At 42.6% G+C, this 19,835-nt stretch overlaps 2 protein-coding genes across 3 annotated transcripts in view; both read right to left on the minus strand.

The window, feature by feature from the left end:
- Positions 1 to 136: 136 nt before the first annotated feature.
- LOC139533976 (probable polypeptide N-acetylgalactosaminyltransferase 8) lies at positions 137 to 9,376 on the minus strand. 2 transcript variants are annotated; one of them, XM_071332542.1, is made up of 12 exons: positions 8,992 to 9,376; positions 4,830 to 5,073; positions 4,200 to 4,366; positions 3,885 to 4,101; positions 3,605 to 3,802; positions 3,286 to 3,400; positions 2,920 to 3,105; positions 2,519 to 2,656; positions 2,263 to 2,358; positions 1,944 to 2,108; positions 1,676 to 1,819; positions 137 to 1,598 (listed from the first exon to the last, which is right to left on the minus strand). In XM_071332542.1, exons 1-11 carry the CDS (start codon positions 9,185 to 9,187, stop codon positions 1,685 to 1,687), a joined length of 1,857 nt encoding a protein of 618 aa, XP_071188643.1. In that variant the 5' UTR covers positions 9,188 to 9,376; the 3' UTR covers positions 137 to 1,598; positions 1,676 to 1,684. The 2 variants fall into 2 exon arrangements, with proteins under 2 accessions (XP_071188643.1, XP_071188644.1); XM_071332543.1 differs by having other exon boundaries at positions 3,885 to 4,068; positions 8,992 to 9,367.
- Positions 9,377 to 16,445: 7,069 nt separating this feature from the next.
- Positions 16,446 to 19,835, minus strand: part of LOC139533297 (probable polypeptide N-acetylgalactosaminyltransferase 8) — a 3,523-nt gene continuing 133 nt past the window's right edge. The window contains exons 2-10 of the mRNA XM_071331365.1: positions 19,634 to 19,800; positions 19,319 to 19,502; positions 19,039 to 19,236; positions 18,720 to 18,834; positions 18,354 to 18,539; positions 17,950 to 18,087; positions 17,685 to 17,780; positions 17,366 to 17,530; positions 16,446 to 17,241 (exon numbers count right to left, since the gene is read on the minus strand). Of these exons, the coding sequence (XP_071187466.1) occupies positions 17,107 to 17,241; positions 17,366 to 17,530; positions 17,685 to 17,780; positions 17,950 to 18,087; positions 18,354 to 18,539; positions 18,720 to 18,834; positions 19,039 to 19,236; positions 19,319 to 19,502; positions 19,634 to 19,800 (1,384 nt within the window). The 3' untranslated portion in view covers positions 16,446 to 17,106. The remainder of the gene's footprint in view (positions 17,242 to 17,365; positions 17,531 to 17,684; positions 17,781 to 17,949; positions 18,088 to 18,353; positions 18,540 to 18,719; positions 18,835 to 19,038; positions 19,237 to 19,318; positions 19,503 to 19,633; positions 19,801 to 19,835) is intronic.

Raw genomic sequence — 19,835 nt, forward strand, 5'->3', positions numbered from 1 at the left:
ACGGCGCAACTAGAGAACATTACCAATCCCTACGCTCTGTATTTCCGCTGGCTGCCCTACCACCACAGAAAGCACTGATCTAGGCTGAAACACCTGCATTTTGGAGCTGCCTTAATCAAGAAAGCAAAAAAGAGACCATATTTGTATGCAGCTTTATTAACTCAATATAATTTGTTTTACATTGTTTGCCAACTGATATGTGACACGTATTAATGCCAAAATAACATGCAAAACAGGCACAAAAATATATATATACAGTACCAGTCAAGTTTGGACATTCCTACTCATTCAAGAGTTTTTCTTTATTTTAACTTTTTTCTACATTGTAGAATATAGTGAAGACATCAAAACTATGAAATAACACATATGGAATAATGTAGTAACCAAAAAAGTGTTAAACAAATCAAAATATATTTTATATTTGAGTTTCTTCAAAGTAGCCACCCTTTGCCTTAATGACAGCTTTGCACACTCTTGGTATTCTCTCAACCAGCTTCATGAAGTAGTCACCTGGAATGCATTTCAATTAACAGGTGTGCCTTGTTAAAAGTAAATTTGTGGAATTATTTCTTTCTTAATGCGTTTGAGCCAATCAGTTGTGTTGTGATATGGTAGGAGTGGTATATAGAAGATAGCCCTATTTGGTAAAAGACCAAGTCATATTAAAGGACACCAATAAGAAGAAGAGATTTGCTTTGACCAATAAACATGAGTAATGGATATTAGACCGGTATTAGACTGGCCTTCACAATGACCTGATCTCAACCCAATCGAGATGGTTTGGGATGAGTTGGACCGCAGAGTGATGGAAAAGTAGCCAACAAGTGCTCAGCGTATGTGGGAACTCCTTGAAGACTGTTAGAAAATCATTCCAGGTGAAGCTGTTTTAGAGAATGCCAAGAGTGTGCAAAGCTGTCATCAAGGCAACGGGTGGCTACTATGAAGAATCTCAAATATATTTTGATTTGTTTAACACTTTTTTAGTTACTAAATGATTCTATGTGTTATTTCATAGTTTTGATGTCTTCACTATTATTCTACAATGTAGAACATATAAAAAATAAAGAAAAACCCTTGAAAGAGTAGGTGTGTCCAAACCTTTGACTGGTACTGTATATGTTATATTTTTTAGCTAAAAGGGGGGGGCACAAAACACCTGCCCTGAATGACGCGTACAACCAACAGCTCACTAAGATCACAGTCATCTCACTGCTGACTAAGATAGGATTTTCAAAGCATGATGATAATGCTGTGTTCATAACAAAGTGGGAAGGTTGTAATTACCTGCTGTGAAATCATAAATACCAGTTGGATGCATTCACGTGCTTTGAACTCATTGAGAAACGCCGATTGGCTAATGGCCAACAAGTTGCGTCAACCAAAAACTATGAGTACAGCTATCATGTTTGTTAAATTATAATGTTCATATTTCTAGATAGATTTTTGTAAAGAATGTTTTGTTGTTGCATTGATCTGCTGAAAATGCTGTTAAAAAAGTAATTTCCTTAGTAGGTGACGTCAGAGGTCAGCACGTGGGAGAAGTCGGAGCTCAGGGAAGATAGACGAGTTTCCCAATAGTAATTACCAGTTGGAGGGACGTTCAAGTGGACTTTTACCAGTCATATGTGGTAAATACCACCTTCCCACTTGTATTGTCTCTGGTAGGCCTAACTATCTCAGTGTATCAGAAGTCTTTAATCAGATTCTGTATGTTCCAGTGCTGCCCACTGCACTCCTGAATGATGAGCTGGTAGTAAGTGTCCTCCCCTGGGGCAATCTCCAGACATCTCTTTGTCTGTCTGTTCTGGATGGCTTTTCCCTGTAAAACACAGCAGCATTCTACTGTACAGCATCACAATAATAAAATAAAAAGTCAAAGACATCTCCGTTGTTTCCAGCAATTTATAAGCATCAACTTCCCTAAATCATGTTAGAGTGCTTACCTGTTGGAAGTCCCAGAGCATGTGGAATCCCTTCGGCTTGGCCACCTTGCACTCATACAGTCCTGGGGTTTGAGTGCCAGTGTCCACCAGACAGCGATTACTGTTGTACTTGTGAGACTTGATGCCTCCAATGTAGATCTCCCCACTGGCTCGATAATAACAGATCTGGACAGAGAGTATAGATATTTAGGCTTTTCTGAGTCTGTGGTATTGACAGTACTTTGCATTGTGGCATGGATTGAATCCCAAGTCTGCCATGGGATGAACCGAATTATACATCTAGTTAAATTCTAAGATACTAAGCAATGTTTCTACAAACCTGTGGACGAAAATAATGGCATCTATATAAAATAGGTGTGTTCCCTGGAACTGGGCCTTGATCTATACAGAGATCCATCTTCAGATCATTGACCAGCTGTTGATTTTATGCAGAGAGATAAACGGTTATAAAAGTGCAGATTCCTATCCTGATTTATGACCCTGCATCCTATTGACAAAGGATGCCCTGCATGCCAATAAACACAGTTTGTGAGGAAAAAGTTCCAGAACAACTGTAACATTTTAGCATCACTCACAACTCCATAACCAAGGAAGTCACCCAGGGGCTCTAACATGGGATACACGTTATCCAGATACCACTGGAATGGTTTGCAGTTCAGCCTCTTTCTCAACTTCTTCCTCTCTGAAACATCCCCAATGTCTATGCCATGATCCTGTGGTGAGAAAGAAGATTTCTAAATCAGAAACACAGGACATGTGAGCAATCCACCTATTATCCACTTTTGCTTACCGCCATCATTTTACATAGATCCTATGATCTTTATTATGGCATTGAGTAATAGACAATTTTTTTTATAATATTGACTGTGTAGTCTGCTTATTTTCAAACACAAGGCATGCAAAACAGCAATCATTGCTATTCTATAGGAGCAGCTGAACAAAACCTATTTTTTGATTGGTTTGTTGTGTACAGTACCTTCAGTGGGATGTTCCAGGCAATGTTGACATTATGTTTGTAGTCATCCATCCAGACCTCAGCCACTCTCAGAGCATTCCTCTTCATTGTAATGCTCAGGTCGGGGAGATAGGGTTTATGGGCCCTCTCGATGTGGGCTATTTTAGAACAAGGTATGACCTCGACACTTCCACCACAAAGCCACACCTAGACACACCAAACACCAAGAGAGAAGGAAGAGTTTAATGATATGGACTGAAGTGTCTGGATGTTGGATGTAGATTGGTTTGTTCAGACTGAATGACTCAAGAACAGAAAATAATTCTGCAAACACAAGTCTGCTTTGATTTCAAACATTCATTTAGAAACTGTAGCAGAGTGACTTACCCGGATACCCAGTTCAACATTTTCACCTCCATAGATCTTCATACCACCATCCAGAGCACCAATTTCTCCAAAGAACAGGCGATCAACCACTAGTATGCCCATAATGGAGGGGCTCCTGACAAACATACAGGACAAATCATGGTCAATTCCACATTGGGAGAAGTGACATTCATTTTAATGAATAGATAACGCAAAATAATAATCCAGGTGTAAATATTAGGTAAGATTTTCCTCCCAATGCTGTGCTTTCCTTATCGTCTATTCAAACAGATTTGTGAAACTGGACTATCATCCGATGATGAAATCACAAACAACTCACTTTCCTGGCTGTGACTCGTCTTTCAAGGCATACCACTCAGGTCTGAAGGACTCATACATACACCACAGGGCCCAGTCAAAGGCATCTGCAGCAGGCCCATAACGTGTGACTGTCAAGTCATCGAAATGGACTTTGTCAAACACCGGTGTCAACACCAACGTGCGGTCCTCCTTTATCCGAGCTAACAGAGGCTCAGCCCTGTTCACACAAACACAGAGTCAAAACACCATTTTGAGGGGGGGATTCAAAAAGTCTCACTGCGATATTTCATTTAGACTACCATTCCACATGGACCTCTATGTGGGCATCCAAGATGGCCACCACATCTCCTGTAGCTTCCCTCCACCCTGAGAGGCGGGCCTGTGTGAGACCGAGCTGCTCTGAGTGTCTCACTCTCTTCACCAGGCCGGGACGCTCTTCATGGATGAAGCTGATGTAGGCATCCAACTTCTCCTTTAGATCCTCTGTGAAAGCAGACACTTGCAAATCAGTGGTACCTAAGGAAAGTTGAAAACCACACCTACGTTCAATCTAAATGTTACCAAATGTACTTTGAAATGTTTCTAAGAGGTGAGAAGAGACCAATTAGGCAAACCATTGGAGCTGTGGTCATCCACCAGTATGATGTCTTTGAGCAGGCGTTGGGGGGTCTTGTCTATGATGCTGCGGACGGCTCTCTTGATGATTGACAGGGCCTCGTCCAAGTAGATCAACACCACGCTGATGGTGGGCAGGTCATGGGGATACTGGTGCTTAGCACATCTAACAGGCACAACAAAAACATTTGGTCCACCTCATATCATTCATTCAGTTCACCAAAGCTGCTGTTTCACTCTTCAAGTTATTGTCAACTTCAATGTCATTGCGAGAGCTTTGAATTATAAGGTTCTATCTGCATTTCTGTCAAAATGTATTTATTGACATAGACTTGTTCTGTTCAATGTTTTCTACCTATATAGTACTCTAAAACCCCAATCCACGTTGTTGAGTTTAAAATAATACATGATAAAAATTGCTTAGGATCCAGTTATCTTAGAATCATCTTTTTACAGGTAGAACCTTCTAGTTCTAAGGTCACAATTGCTCAAATTGAATTCACAGTGCTGAAGATGGAATTGACCTCGGATGGCCGCAATGCAACAGACTGTGGTTAGAATTCAGAAGTTTTCAGCGGATCCATCATTTGCTGTGTTGAGGTGGCGGAGAGGTGAGGAAAATGATTTACTTAGGATCGCGAGTATCAGAGATTTCCCTGTTCAGGGGTAGTCTGTCACTCAGGAAGGCATTGTATCCATACATCTGAAACAGCCCCTCTGCTTCTTTCTGCTCCTCCTCTGAGAGCTCATCACCCCAGCTTGTAAACAGAGCTGAGTTGGGGTACACTTTCTTCACCACCTTCCTCTCCTTGACCTCGGGAGCCTTCACAGCCTGCCCCTCTTTCAGACTGCGCCCGTCGTTGATTGTCTTCACTGTGGACACACATGACAGCTGTTCATCACATTGTAATAAATGTTTTAAGGCTGCCAGAATCAACATGAGTCACTCCTTTTGATACAAACAGAGCATGATCTCATTTAAATCAAATCAAATCAAACTTTATTTGTCACATACGCCGAATACAACAGGTATGAATACAACAGGTACAACCTCACCATGAAATGCTTACTTACAAGCCCTTAACCAACAATGCAGTTCAAGAAAGAGTTAAGAAAATATTTACCAAATAAACTAAAGTAAAAAATAATAAAAAGTAACACAATAAAATAGCAGTAACGAGGCTATTTACAGGGGATACCGGTACCGGGTGAATGTGCGGGGATACAGGTTAGTCGAGGTAATTTGTACATGTAGGTAGGGGTAAAGTGACTATGCATAGATAATAAACAGTGAGTAGCAGCAGTGTAAAAACAAATGGGGGGGGGGTCAATGTAAATAGTCCGGGTGGCCATTTGATTAATTGTTCAGCAGTCTTATGGCTTGGGGGTAGAAGCTGTTAAGGAGTCTTTTGGTCCTAGACTTGGCTCTCCGGAACCGCTTGCCGTGCGGTAGCAGAGAGAACAGTCTTTGACTTGGGTGACTGGAGTCTTTGCACATTTTGTGGTCTTTCCTCTGACACCACCTAGTGTATAGGTCCTGGATGGCAGAAAGCTTGGCCCCAGTGATGTACTGGGCCATACTCACTATCCTCTTTAGCGCCTTACAATCAGATGCCGAGAATTTGCCATTCCAGGTGGTGATGCAACCGGTCAGGATGCTCTCGATGGTGCAGTCGTATACATTTTTGATGATCTGGGGACCTATGCCAATGTGACAATCTCTTCAGTCTCCTGAGGGGGAAACGGTGTCGGGCCCTCTTCACGACTGTCTTGGTGTGTTTGGACAATGATAGTTCGTTGGTGATGAGGACACCAAGGAACTTGAAACTCTTGACCCGCTCCACTACAGCCCTGTTGATGTAGTCCACGATCAGCTCTTTTGTCTTGCTCACATTGAGGGAGAGGTTGTTGTCCTGGCACCACACTGCCAGGTCTCTGACCTCCTCCCTATAGGCTGTCTCATCATTGTCGGTAATTAGGCCTACCACTGTTGTATCGTAAGCAAACTTAATGATGATGTTGGAGTCGTGTTTGGCCACGCAGTCATGGGTGAACAGGGAGTACAGTAGGGGACTAGGCACGCACCCCTGAGGGGCGCCTGTGTTGAGGATCAGCATGGCAGACGTGTTGTTGCCTACCCTTACCACCTGGGGGCGGCCCGTCAGAAAGTCCAGGATCCAGTTGCAGAGGGAGGTGTTTAGTCCCAGGGTCCTTAGCTTAGTGATGAGCTTTGTGGGCGCTATGGTGTTGAACGCTGAGTTGTGGTCAATGAACAGTATTCTCACATAGGTCTTCCTTTTGTCCAGATGGGAAAGGGCAGTGTGGAGTGCGATTGAGATTGCGTCATCTGTGGATTTGTTGGGGCAGTATGCAAATTATATTGGGTCTAGGGTATCCGGGATGATGCTGTTGATGTGAGCCATGACCAGCCTTTCAAAGCACTTTATGGCTACCGACGTGAGTCGATTATAGGCTCATAGGCTCGCGTAGGCTCGCGTCACTGGGCAGCTCACGGCTGGGTTTCCCTTTGTAGTCCCTAATAGTTTTCAAGCCCTGCCACATCTGACGAGCGTCAGAGCTGGTGTAGTAGGATTCAATCTTAATCCTGTATCGACGCTTTGCCTGTTTCATGGTTCGTCTTATTAGTGTCCCGCTCCTTGAAAGCGGCAGCTCTAGCCTTTAGCTCGATGCAGATGTTGCCTTTAATCCATGGCTTCTGGTTGGGATATGTACGTACAGTCACTGTGGGTACGACGTCGTCAATGCACTTATTGATGAAGCCGATGACTGAGGTGGTATACTCCTCAATGCCATTGGATGAATCCTGGAACATAATCCAGTCTGTGCTCGCAAAACAGTCCTGTAGTGTAACATGTGCGTCATCTGACCACTTCCGTATTGAGCAAGTCACTGGTACTTCCTGCTTTAGTTTTTGCTTGTAAACAGGAATCAGGAGGATAGAATTATGGTCAGATTTGCCAAATGGAGGGTGAGGGAGAGCTTTGTATGCGGCTCTGTGTGGAGTAAAGGTGGTCTAAAGTTCTTTTTCCTCTGGTTGCACATGTGACATGCTGGTAGAAATTGGGTAAAATGGATTTAAGTTTGCCTGCATTAAAGTCCCCGGCCACTAGGAGCGCCGCTTCTGGATGAGCATTTTCTAGTTTACTTATGGCCTTATACTGCTCGTTGAGTGCGGCCTTAGTGCCAGCATCGGTTTGTGGTGGTAAATAGACGGTTATGAATAATGAGAACTCTCTTAGTAGATAGTGTGGTCTACAGCTTATCATAAGGTTCTCTACCTCAGGCGAGCAATTCCTTGAGACTTCTTTAGTATTAGACATCGCGCACCAGCATTTATTGACAAAAAGACACACACCGCTGCCCCTCGTCTTACCAGACGTAGGTTCTCTGTCCTGCCGATGCATGGAAAATCCCGCCAGCTCTATATTATCCGTTTTTACAGTTTTTAACGTTCTGTTGGTAGGATAGTCTTGATCGTATATCATCCATTTTGTTTTCCAATGATTGCACGTTGGCCAATAGAACAGATGGTAGTGGAGGTTTACTCACTCGCCTACAAATTCACAGAAGGCTGCCCGACCTCTGCCCCCTTTTTCTCCTTTTCTTCACGCAAATTACTGGGATTTGGGCTCGTTTCCGAGAAAGCAGTATATCCTTCAGACTTGTTACAGAAAAATGTTTAGTTCAGTTCGAGGTGAGTAATCACTGTTCTGATGTCCAAAAGTTATTTTCGGTCATAAGAGACGGTAGCAGTGTAACGGTGGTCCTCCTCCTCTTCAACCGAAAAGGAGGAGTATTGAGGGAACCAAGGCGCAGCGGGTTGTGAACACATAATATTTATTAAAGACAAGACGAAAACACGAACTTCACTATAAACTAACAAAACAACAAACGGAGTAGACAGACCTGAACGACGAACTACATTAAACACGAGAATGCACGAACAGGGAAAATAGCCTACACATAAAATGACGATGTACAACACAAACCGAACAGTCCCGTATGGTGCGACAAACACTGACACAGGAGACAACCACCCACAACGAACACTGTGAAACAACCTACCTAAATATGACTCTCAATTAGAGGAACGCCAAACACCTGCCTCTAATTGAGAGCCATACCAGGCAACCCTTAAACCAACATAGAAACAGACAACATAGAATGCCCACCCAAACTCACGCCCTGACCAACTAACACGTACAACAAACTAACAGAAATAGGTCAGGAACGTGACAAGCAGCAACATTATGTACAAAATAAGTAAAAAACTACGTTTCAAACAACACAGAAAAACGAACTAAATAGCACAGTTGGTTAGGAGCTTCAGTCACTGTTTGCATGTGTGTTTAAAAAAAAGTTGATTAACAATGTTTGCTCTGCCTTGGAGAATTACCTTGAAGTAACTGATGGTAGATCAAAATGTAACAAATGTTGTTCAGCAAGCAACAGTATACAGGATTAAAGAACAATCTAAAATTATTATGGGCATATTTTATTTAATCCTTTATTAGTTTATTTAAACCCTTTAATTAACTGGGTACAAATTCCCTTTTACAATAATCACTGTGAAGTGTGAAATAACTTTCTGGGATCAACTCTACATGTAGGTTTAGGCTAGATTCTAATGTATTCTCAAATCCTCCCCTCTAAATCTGCCCTACCATCTAGAACAGTGGCAGACTGCAGTCCAGGTACAGTACGTGGACAGAGCTACTGCCATTTCCCTTCCAGGTAAGTCACAGTTAAATGAAGGAGATTGAGACTTACACAGCTTCTCGATGTGAGCCTCCATCTTCTCCAGCCTCTTGAGCATGTCCTGGCCCCTGGACGAGTCATTCTGATGGGCCCTCTGCAGTCTCTCCCCATGAGAATGAACCTCCCGCTTAATGGATGTGATGTAGAGTATTCCAGCAGCCATGGCCAGCAAAGGGGCCAGCCCTCGAACCCAGCCTAGCCTCATCATCCCTCTGAGTGTAAGCGCTCAGCCTGGGGATACAGACAGGATGGCCTTCCTCTCTCACTCTCTCACTGAGAATCAGGTTCGCCTGAAAGGAGGGAAGGGTGATGTAATAGAAATTGAACAAAGGAGAAGTGAACAAAGGAGAAGTGAACAAAGGAGAAGAGCAGTCGAGGATAGTCAATCAAAAGTCTATTTGGTTTATTACAAGTTGCAACAGGGAGAAAACTCCAGCCCAGAAGCAGAGAACACATCTAACTGGCCTTCTCTGAGAACACCCTTATATCCTAATCAGCGTACAAATGTTCTGTAAACACCAGCCCGACAGGCTTGTAGGAAGTCAAAACAGAAGGCAGTGACTTTGTCAGCAGCTACAGAATCACATTGTTTCACACAATATAATAATAATCAGTGTATCCTCTGTCCTTGTACCTCCAGTCTGGCGTCAACCTTATCAGCAGTTATGAGTTTAATCCATAACATACAGCCTCTAGTCTAGTGACCATCAACCCGAGTGTTACAAACAGAACACTGGAAATCACATTTGTTACACAAACTTCAAATATGCTAAACATTGTGTTGATCATTGTAAATTAAATCTGAACTTTAGTCATCTTAAATATTCCCATTATACTGTAGCTGAGGTGCACCATACCTGGCTGGCTGGCACTCAGTGGGTGTGAGTTTCTCGTCTACTCGCCTCCCCTAGGCTGTCAATCACTCACTGTCTCTGGTCCTGGAGTTTGGGTCGATCTGACAATTAGCAAATTGTCATATACATACTGTATAAAACACAGTGCACATTTCTGAGGAAAAGTCCATTGAAGCGCAGTCACTTATATTTGCCCATGAATGTTTACCTTGAATGAATGTTTACCTGCCTTTTGTCCTGAAAAATACATCAACTATGATTAACTAGGCTATTATGAGATACATCAAACATGCATACTTGCGCAGACCAGGTGGGCACTGAAGTGGATGAAAACATTCTGAATGCCCTACTATTCAAAACCCAACGTATTGGGCATGGGTATGCAAAGGAGCTCGCCAGGAAGGGAAACTGGTCCTGGAAGTATGCGTCATCTCAAACCAGGTAAATGCCATATTGTCTGTTAGTACTCATCATAATATAACTAATTCCCATTGATTCAATAAAAAATCAGCACTGTAGGGTATTTCAGTTTGGGGACAATAAAGTTCCTCTTATGTTAACTGAAACTCTAGATACAGTCGCTACCTACTGAGCACACACTGGTTGAATCAACGTTGTTTCAACGTCATTTGTCAATGTATTATGATGTGGAATCAGTGGAAAATACATTGGATTTGAAAAAAGTCATCAACCAGTACTGTCCATCTCATTTCAACCAGCGTTGTAAACATTGAAATTAGGGTAAAACTTTAACTTAAATACATTGACTTAACCTGACTAACAGGTTGCTACATCAATCATCTGATTTCAACATAATCATCAAAACTATGTATACGTTGAAATTGCGTTGAAAATTCCAGGTAGAAATGTACAAAATATGTTTTATTTTATTCTGTTATATTGTGTGGTTGAAATGACGCTTCAGTAACCACCCCCTTTTGTGAGAAACCGGTAAATAATAATAGGCTACCTCGGGAGGCAGGTAGCCTAGTGTTTAGAGCGTTGGGCCAGTAAACGATATGCAATGTCTAAATCTGGATTCTCGACAGCTGTCACGACTTCCACCGAAGGTAGTTCCTCTCCCTGTTCAGTCGGCGGTCGGCGTCGCCGGTCTACTAGCCATCACCGATCCCTTTTTCCTTTTCTATTTGTTTTGTCTTTGGTTCTTTTCACACCTGGTTTCATTTTCCTTAATTTCTGTGTGTATATATTTACCCTGTTGCCTGCCTAGGTTTGTGCGGGATTATTCTTTTATTGTGATGTAGCTCGGTGAGGTTATGCCCTATTTCTTGTTTTCACGGATTTAATAAGAGTGTGTTATTGTCGGAGCTTTGTTTGTTCCTCCGTGCGTTAGTACGGGTTCTCTGTTGTCGAGGGCGTTTTACTTTCGGATTCTGCCATACCTGTGTTGGTGGACTTGCCAATTAAAGTACGCTTCTCTGATATCTCTGCTCTCCTGCGCCTGACTCCTTCACCTACCTCATAACGCAACATTATCACAACAGCCTTCTCTCTGGTCACTGCATGAAGAATCATTAACACTCAGGGTGGGGACCGACTGCCAATCTCAGTATGTAGACCCATCATCTCATCATGGCAACTTTTTTAATTGTGGCAGGTAGACCTACATTTGCTGCAGCATAGTCTATGCTACAGTAATATAAAGACAGATTGTGCGTCTAATTTACACATCTCCATCTGGCTTTTGGGAATCACCTTATTTTTTAATTGTAAAGATGTTTTTTTATTGCAGTTGCAGAGTTTTAAAACTATTGTTGCTTCAAATCAATGCACTCTCTCCCAATCTTTCGCTCTTTCCATCAATTCTATTCAGATTGCATCCAAAATAAATAATCCTGTTCAAGATTAATACAGTGCATTTGGATAGTATTCAGACCCCTTTACCTTTTCCAAAAATTTTTACATTACAGCCTTATTCTAAAATATATTTAAAAAAAATTCTCATCAATCTACACACAATACCCCATGACAAAGCAACATGTTTTTGCTAATTTATTAAAAGAAATACCTTATTTACATAAGTATTTAGACCCTTTGCTGTGAGATTAAAAATTGAGATGTTTCTACAACTTGATTGGAGTCCACCTGTGGTAAATTCAATTTATTGGGCATAATTTGGAAAGGCACACACCTGTCCCTCAACTGAAGTGTATGATATACCATTCTGTAGCTCTGAGTCTCTACTTTTATCCAATGTAAAAAATAAAAGACAATTTCAAATGTTGCTACATAAGACCGAATCGAGGAGGTTGGGCACATATGAGAGGTAATGCACCTCAGTGAGAACAATTCTACCGTCCAGATGCCTACCTCTTTGTACCCTGCTTAAATTTGGAAACAAGGCGTGTCCGCTTCAGTGACTATCATTTCAACACATTTACACATTGATCAGCTTCCATACTCGTTGGGGTAGACTACCTAAATAAAATGTAATAGTTGAAAGTAACTCCTAACTTTTCTTACGCAAGCTGTATGTGAAAGTACATTCGGAGTGAGGTTAGGTTTATGCTAATATGGATCAAATTGTTTGGCTAGCTAAACAACAACTGTAACAATGTATTTAAGAGGCAACAAGTGCTCATTGTGCAACTGTATTTATGTTTTCAATAAACATTAGAGATTAAATATAGTTGACATGTCAACAATCTAAGCCAACCCCGTCTGTTTTGCCCCGTCTATTGACTAGATCACATATTAAACATCTCCAAATACTCCATACTCAGTCCATTAGGTAGCAAACATGGGTGTATTCACTAGGAACTCAATTGAAACAAACGGAACGAAACAGGGAGGGACCTACCTGAATTTGTCCAATATAAACTCTTAATTTTGTTGCAAAATGTTTTGGACTAATGATTACACCCCTTGATTAGAAGCATGTGACCCTATTTAACATGTGCTGGGAGAGAAAGTCCCCACCCCGATTTAAGTTTGTTGAGATGCAAGACAAATTTCCCGAATTGGACACCTAATAAGGAATTATAAAAAAATATATAAGAGACTAACTGAACATTGAGTTAATGCAACATTGATGGCTTAATGCATGAGGCAATACAGAAGTGCCTACTCACTGAATCAATGGAGCTAGCTGCAAAATATGCACAACAGCTGGGGGCTGTATCAAGAGTGCACAGTGCAGCAGCAGTACAGGATAGAAAAAAGGGGGCACCATGGAAAGCAGGGTCATCACCCATCTGAATGCTGGGCAAAGAAGCTGACATGATGCCATTGTGAAAAGAAAGGACACATTGAGCGAGCTTGTAAAAGAAATAGAGAGAAACCAGCGAAGGACAGCTATAAGGAAATATCTGGAAAAGGAAACACAGACAGCTGCACCCCAAGAAGAAACACCTGCATGCTGTAAAGCAGGACCAGTCACGCAACAGTGGCATAGACTTTGTGGAGGAGCTACCGATCAAGGTATTGACAGTAAAAGGACACTCTACAGCCAACGGTGTCACAACACCATTGGGAGGACAACCAAAAAATATGTAAATTGATACTGGAGCAGCTGTCTCACTTATGTCAGAAAAACTATAAAAAATAAGGCTGACCCACCTTTCACAGACACATGCAAAAATTCACACTGAGAGATTGTCCCCATGACGGAAAGGCAGAGGTCCTGCTGGAACTAAACCGATAAAAAGCCAAACTTCCCATCTATGTGGTCAAGGTGCTGATGTGCCGACCATGGTTTGAAAAGATTTGTCTGGACTGGGCGAAGGTGAATCAATGTCAGTTGAAGAAACAGGGTTGTCAGCTGTGCTGACTCGACATGCAGCTGTTTTTAAGGATGAACTGGCTCCATTTACCTGTGTGGAGATTAAGGTGAACATAATCCCGTACTGATGGTGGAACAATACCCGCTTCCTCCAATTATCGAGGAACTACGCGCAAGGTAGGCTGGTGGAAAGCAACACAGCAAGATTGATCTCAATAAAGCCTTCCTGTAGCTGCATGTAGATGAAGAGTCACAAAAGTACCTCACCATCACTACCCACATGGGACTCTACTGATACCGCCACTTGCCTTTTGGAATCACGTTGGCATTTGCCTTGTTCCAGAGGTCCATGGATCAGGTCCTGAGCGACCACCTTAAGTCATATTGTTACCTTGATGAAATCCTCATCACAGGAAAGGATGGCGAGGAGCAACTGCTGAACCTTTAAAAGGGTGGCAGGTCAGGCAGAAGGTAGCCTAGTGGTTAACAGTGTTGGACCAGTAACCGAAAGGTTCCAGGTTTGAATCCCCGAGCCAACTAAGTGAAAAATCCTAGTTAACCCTAGTTGCTCTGGATAGGAGCGTCTGCTAAATCGACTTGAAGACTAAGGCTTACGTGTTTGCAATTAGAGAAGTGCAACTTTTTCAAGCATGCAGTGGAGTCCTTAGGCCATTTGATTGATGCTGGTGGTCTCCACACAGCCCCATAGAAAGTGACAGTCATTGCAGGAGGCTCCTGCTCCTGAGAAAGTCAGCCAGCTAGCTGCGTCCTGAACGACTACGGCGAGTTCATCCGGCAGCTGAAGCCTTTGCATGAGCTAATGAGAGAGAGCAAACCCTGGTTGTTTACAAAGGAGTGTGACACTACTTTCAAGAAAGGCAGCATTGATTGATAAGGTGTTGACTCACTTTGACCCGTTCCACTGGCCTGCAACGCTTCCCTATACGGAGTTTGGGCCGTCGTGTCAGACAGCACATCTGCAGGAGAAGCCCATTGCTTTCACGTCAAGGACTGAAATACCCTTATTATCTTATCTTCGGGATCGCCTACCTGTTCGGAGATGTTTGGATGTCTCGGACTGCCTGAGCAGATAGTCACGGATAATGGCAATCTTTTGTTTCCAAGGAGATGGAAAATTTCCTCCAGAGCAATGGAATCAAATACTTCCTCTCAAGTCCTTATCATCCATCCACTCATAGACTTGAAGAGTGAAGGGTTCAGACAAACATGCACTCAAGGCGTCCAGAAGTGAAGCACCACTAAAGTATTGTAATACCCCTCATACAACAACTGGAACGTTCCCTGCTTATCTGCTCATGAAAAGACATCTCAGGACTGGCCTTGACCTGTTGAGGCCAATGCCCACCAAAACGTTGGTGTAAAACAAGCAGCAAGACCAAGTCAACCAGCCAGCTAAACGGTATAAAGACAGACAGTTCACTGTTGAAGATCCAGTCCTCACACACAACTACACCACTAAAGAAAGGTGGCCACCCGCAACTGTTCTCAAAAGACTTGGCCTGTCTCATACAGTCTGCACCCAAGACAACCAGACCTGGCAGAGACATGTTGACCAGTTGCTCCCACGAGAACCTGCAGCTACAATCCCTGAAGCAGAGGCACCTTCACAAGCGAGCTGACGCACCACCAGAACAAGTCAGTAACCATACCAGCTTCTTCTTCACTGCCGCCAACAGAGGCTACACCTCCAACTGCACCTGAGGCTCAGCCTGTGACTAAGCCTGATCCCGGGTTACATCGTAACCCACCTAGAGAAAGAGAACCTCCTGAATGTTATACATAGTGCTAACCCTGGAAGCAAGGGGCATAATAATTATCTTAGGGTTTAGAGGGATGTTTAGGCAGTCTACCCTCTCTCACAAGTTAGAGAAAGTTTAGTTTGCTTATGTTAATGTGGACATGCCATTTAAGGGGGAGGAAATACTGTATTTTATATATTGGGACTAATTATTGATGTACTATGTGGGTTTCTGAAGCCGTAGTTCTAACGCTAAGCATTATGGGTATTGAAGTCGGTTGTTAAAGGGACTTCCTGAAGTAATGTAAGACACATAACTTTTCAGTAAAACACTCGTTGCATCTAAAACGATGTATCCGTCTCGGTCCCCATTCCCGAGTCTAAAGTTAATCCGAAGAGTCAAGATACAACATGGCCCTTTTGTATAAACTGCCCAGTCCCTGCTAATGACAAGCATACTCTTAACATTATGATGCCACGGCAATACTTGAAAATACAGAGGATCAACAACATCGCATTCACTCCATATTAATGGCTGTCTGAAACAGAAAAAAGAAGGAAGCCAACTTTTTATTTAACTAGGCAAGTCAGTTGAGGACTAATTCTTATTTACGATGATGGCCTAGGAACAGTGGGTTAACTGCCTTGTTCAGAGAGACAGAATTACAGATTTTTACCTTGTCAGCTCAGGGATTCGATCCACCAACCTTTCGGTTATTGGCCCAACGCTCTAACCACTAGGCTACCTGCCGCCCCTTAACTAAACCTAAATACAGTCCTTTTGCCCTCAAACCTCCAGTTTCTATATGGCACGCTGGGCACTCCTATTACTTCTATGAGGTGTTTGTCTGTGAGTTGTAGTTATATGTCCTAGAAACTGTGACTTTACCATAGATATAGCTCACTGCCATCACAGCTGATGGAGAGAGGGCTGGCCATGTGGCAGAGGATGTGGAATAAGTTCATCTCCGAGAACTCACAGAAAAATCCCTGAGCAGTCGAGGACGGGACATTATCAAAACTACACTGATGTCAATTCAGCTCTATATGATGTCAATGCAGACAAATATTAATTGACTCTCTTTGGTGAAAATCAATAAGAAACTACAAATTAGCATAAAAACAGGATTCATATTTATTATTTCTTTGCATTTACATTCAGGACCAAGGAGAACACAGCTCAATAGCATTCCACATTATGTGAAGAAACTCTACATCTGACCCCATGAAGCTATGTACAACCAATAGATCACACAGTCATCTCACTGCTGAAGACCAATAGGATTTTCAAAGCATGCTGTGTTCATAACAAAGTGGGAAGGTGGTAATTACCAGTTGTGAAGTCATAAATACCAGTTGAATGCATTCACATGCATTGAACTCATTGAGAAACTCAGATTGGCTAAGGGCCAAGAAGCTGTGTCAACCATAAACTGTAAGTACAGATATCATGTTTGTACAAAAATTATAGTGTTCAAAAACATATTTAAAGACATCTTTTTGTAAATAATGTTTTGTTGTTGCATTGAACTGCTGAAAATGCTGTTAAAAGGGTAATTTCCTTAGTAGGTGATGTCAGAGGTCAGCATGTGGGAGAAGTCGGAGCTCAGGGAAGATAGACGAGTTTCCCACTAGTAACTACCAGTTGGAGGCTCGTACAAGTAGACTTTAACCAGTCGTGTGTGGTAAATACCACCTTCCCACTTGCTTATGATTGCAGCATAACTCCTATAGTCCTGCTGTATTGTCTCTGGTTGGCCTATCTCAGTGTATCAGAAGTCTTTAATCAGATTCTGTATGTTCCAGTGCTGCCCACTGCACTCCTGAATGATGAGCTGGTAGGGAGTGTTCTCCCCTGGGGCAATCTCCAGACATCTCTTTGTCTGTCTGTTCTGGATGGCTTTTCCCTGTAAAACACAGCAGCATTCTACTGTACAGCATCACAATAATAAAAAAAAAAGTCAAAGACATCTCCGTTGTTTCCAGCAATTTATAAGCATCAACTTCCCTAAATCATGTTAGAGTGCTTACCTGTTGGAAGTCCCAGAGCATGTGGAATCCCTTCGGCTTGGCCACCTTGCACTCATACAGTCCTGGGGTTTGAGTGCCAGTGTCCACCAGACAGCGATTACTGTTGTACTTGTGAGACATGATGCCTCCAATGTAGATCTCCCCACTGGCTCGATAATAACAGATCTGGACAGAGAGTATAGATATTTAGGCTTTTCTGAGTCTGTGGTATTGACAGTACTTTGCATTGTGGCATGGATTGAATCCCAAGTCTGCCATGGGATGGACCATATTATACATCTAGTTAAATTCTAAGATACTAAGCAATGTTTATACAAACCTGTGGACCATAATAATGGCATCTATATAAAATAGGTGTGTTCCCCGGAACTGGGCCTTGATCTATACAGAGACTCGTCTTCTGGTCATTGACCAGCTGTTGATTTTATGGACAGAGATTAAACGGTTAAAAAAATGCAGATTCCTATCCTGATAATGAGTTGGATTTATGATCCTGCATCCTACTGAAAAAAGAATGCCATGCATCAAACACAGTTGGTGAGGAAATCAATATAGAACAACTGTAACGTTTTAGCATCACTCACAACTCCATAACCAAGCAAGTCACCCAGGGGCTCTAACATGGGATACACGTTATCCAGATACCACTGGAAGGGTTTGCAGTTCAGCCTCTTTCTCAACTTCTTCCTCTCTGAAACATCCCCAATGTCTATGCCATGATCCTGTGGTGAGAAAGAGGAAGATTTCTAAATCAGAAACACAGGCCATGTGAGCAATCCACCTATTATCCACTTTTGCTTACCGCCATCATTTTACATAGATCCTATGATCTTTATTATGGCATTGAGTAATAGACCATTTTTTAAATAATATTGACTGTGTAGTCTGCTTATTTTCAAACACAAGGCATGCAAAACAGCAATCATTGCTATTCTATAGGAGCAGCTGAACAAAACCTACTTTTTGATTGGTTTGTTGTGTACAGTACCTTCAGTGGGATGTTCCAGGCAATGTTGACATTATGTTTGTAGTCATCCATCCAGACCTCAGCCACTCTCAGAGCATTCCTCTTCATTGTAATGCTCAGGTCGGGGAGATAGGGTTTATGGGCCCTCTCGATGTGGGCTATTTTAGAACAAGGTATGACCTCGACACTTCCACCACAAAGCCACACCTAGACACACCAAACACCAAGAGAGAAGGAAGAGTTTAATGATATGGACTGAAGTGTCTGGATGTTGGATGTAGATTGGTTTGTTCAGACTGAATGACTCAAGAACAGAAAATAATTCTGCAAACACAAGTCTGCTTTGATTTCAAACATTAATTTAGAAACTGTAGCAGAGGGGCTTACCCGGATGCCCAGTTCAACATTTTCACCTCCATAGATCTTCATACCACCATCCAGAGCACCAATTTCTCCAAAGAACAGGCGATCAACCACTAGTATGCCCATAATGGAGGGGCTCCTGACAAACATACAGGACAAATTATGGTCAATTCCACATTGGGAGAAGTGACATTCATTTTAATGAATAGATAACGCAAAATAATAATCCAGTTGTAAATATTAGGTAAGATTTTCCTCCCAATGCTGTGCTTTCCTTATCGTCTATTCAAACAGATTTGTGAAACTGGACTATCATCCGATGATGAAATCACGAACAACTCACTTTCCTGGCTGTGACTCGTCTTTCAAGGCATACCACTCAGGTCTGAAGGACTCATACATACACCACAGGGCCCAGTCAAAGGCATCTGCAGCAGGCCCATAGCGTGTGACGGTCAAGTCATCGAAATGGACTTTGTCAAACACTGGTGTCAACACCAACGTGCGGTCCTCCTTTATGCGAGCTAACAGAGGCTCCGCCCTGTTCACACAAACACAGAGTCAAAACACCATTTTGAGGGGGGGATTCAAAAAGTCTCACTGCAATATTTCATTTAGACTACCATTCCACATGGACCTCTATGTGGGCATCCAAGATGGCCACCACATCTCCTGTAGCTTCCCTCCACCCTGAGAGGCGGGCCTGTGTGAGACCGAGCTGCTCTGAGTGTCTCACTCTCTTCACCAGGCCGGGACGCTCTTCATGGATGAAGCTGATGTAGGCATCCAACTTCTCCTTTAGATCCTCTGTGAAAGCAGACACTTTCAAATCAGTGATACACAACAAAAGTTGAACGCCACACCTACGTTCAATCTAAATTTTACCAAATATACTTTGAAATGTTTCTAAGAGGTGAGAAGAGACCAATTAGGCAAACCATTGGAGCTGTGGTCATCCACCAGTATGATGTCTTTGAGCAGGCGTTGGGGGGTCTTGTCTATGATGCTGCGGACGGCTCTCTTGATGATTGACAGGGCCTCGTCCAAGTAGATCAACACCACGCTGATGGTGGGCAGGTCATGGGGATACTGGTGATTAGCACACCTGACAGACACAACAAACACATTTGGTCCACCTCA

Source organism: Salvelinus alpinus, chromosome 11 (assembly GCF_045679555.1).
Source record: "Salvelinus alpinus chromosome 11, SLU_Salpinus.1, whole genome shotgun sequence".
In the NCBI taxonomy this organism is placed as follows: Eukaryota; Metazoa; Chordata; class Actinopteri; order Salmoniformes; family Salmonidae; genus Salvelinus; species Salvelinus alpinus.

Bases quoted from the DNA above. Each gene is read 5' to 3' on its own strand.
- LOC139533976 (XM_071332542.1), bottom strand. From the start codon at position 9,187: ATGATGAGGCTAGGCTGGGTTCGAGGGCTGGCCCCTTTGCTGGCCATG. The intron at 3,803-3,884 runs GTAGTCTAAATG...TTGTGTGAACAG, and splicing joins ATAGAGGTCCATGTGGAATG to GGCTGAGCCTCTGTTAGCTC. The intron at 2,109-2,262 runs GTTTGTAGAAAC...CTCTCTGTCCAG, and splicing joins GCCATTATTTTCGTCCACAG to ATCTGTTATTATCGAGCCAG.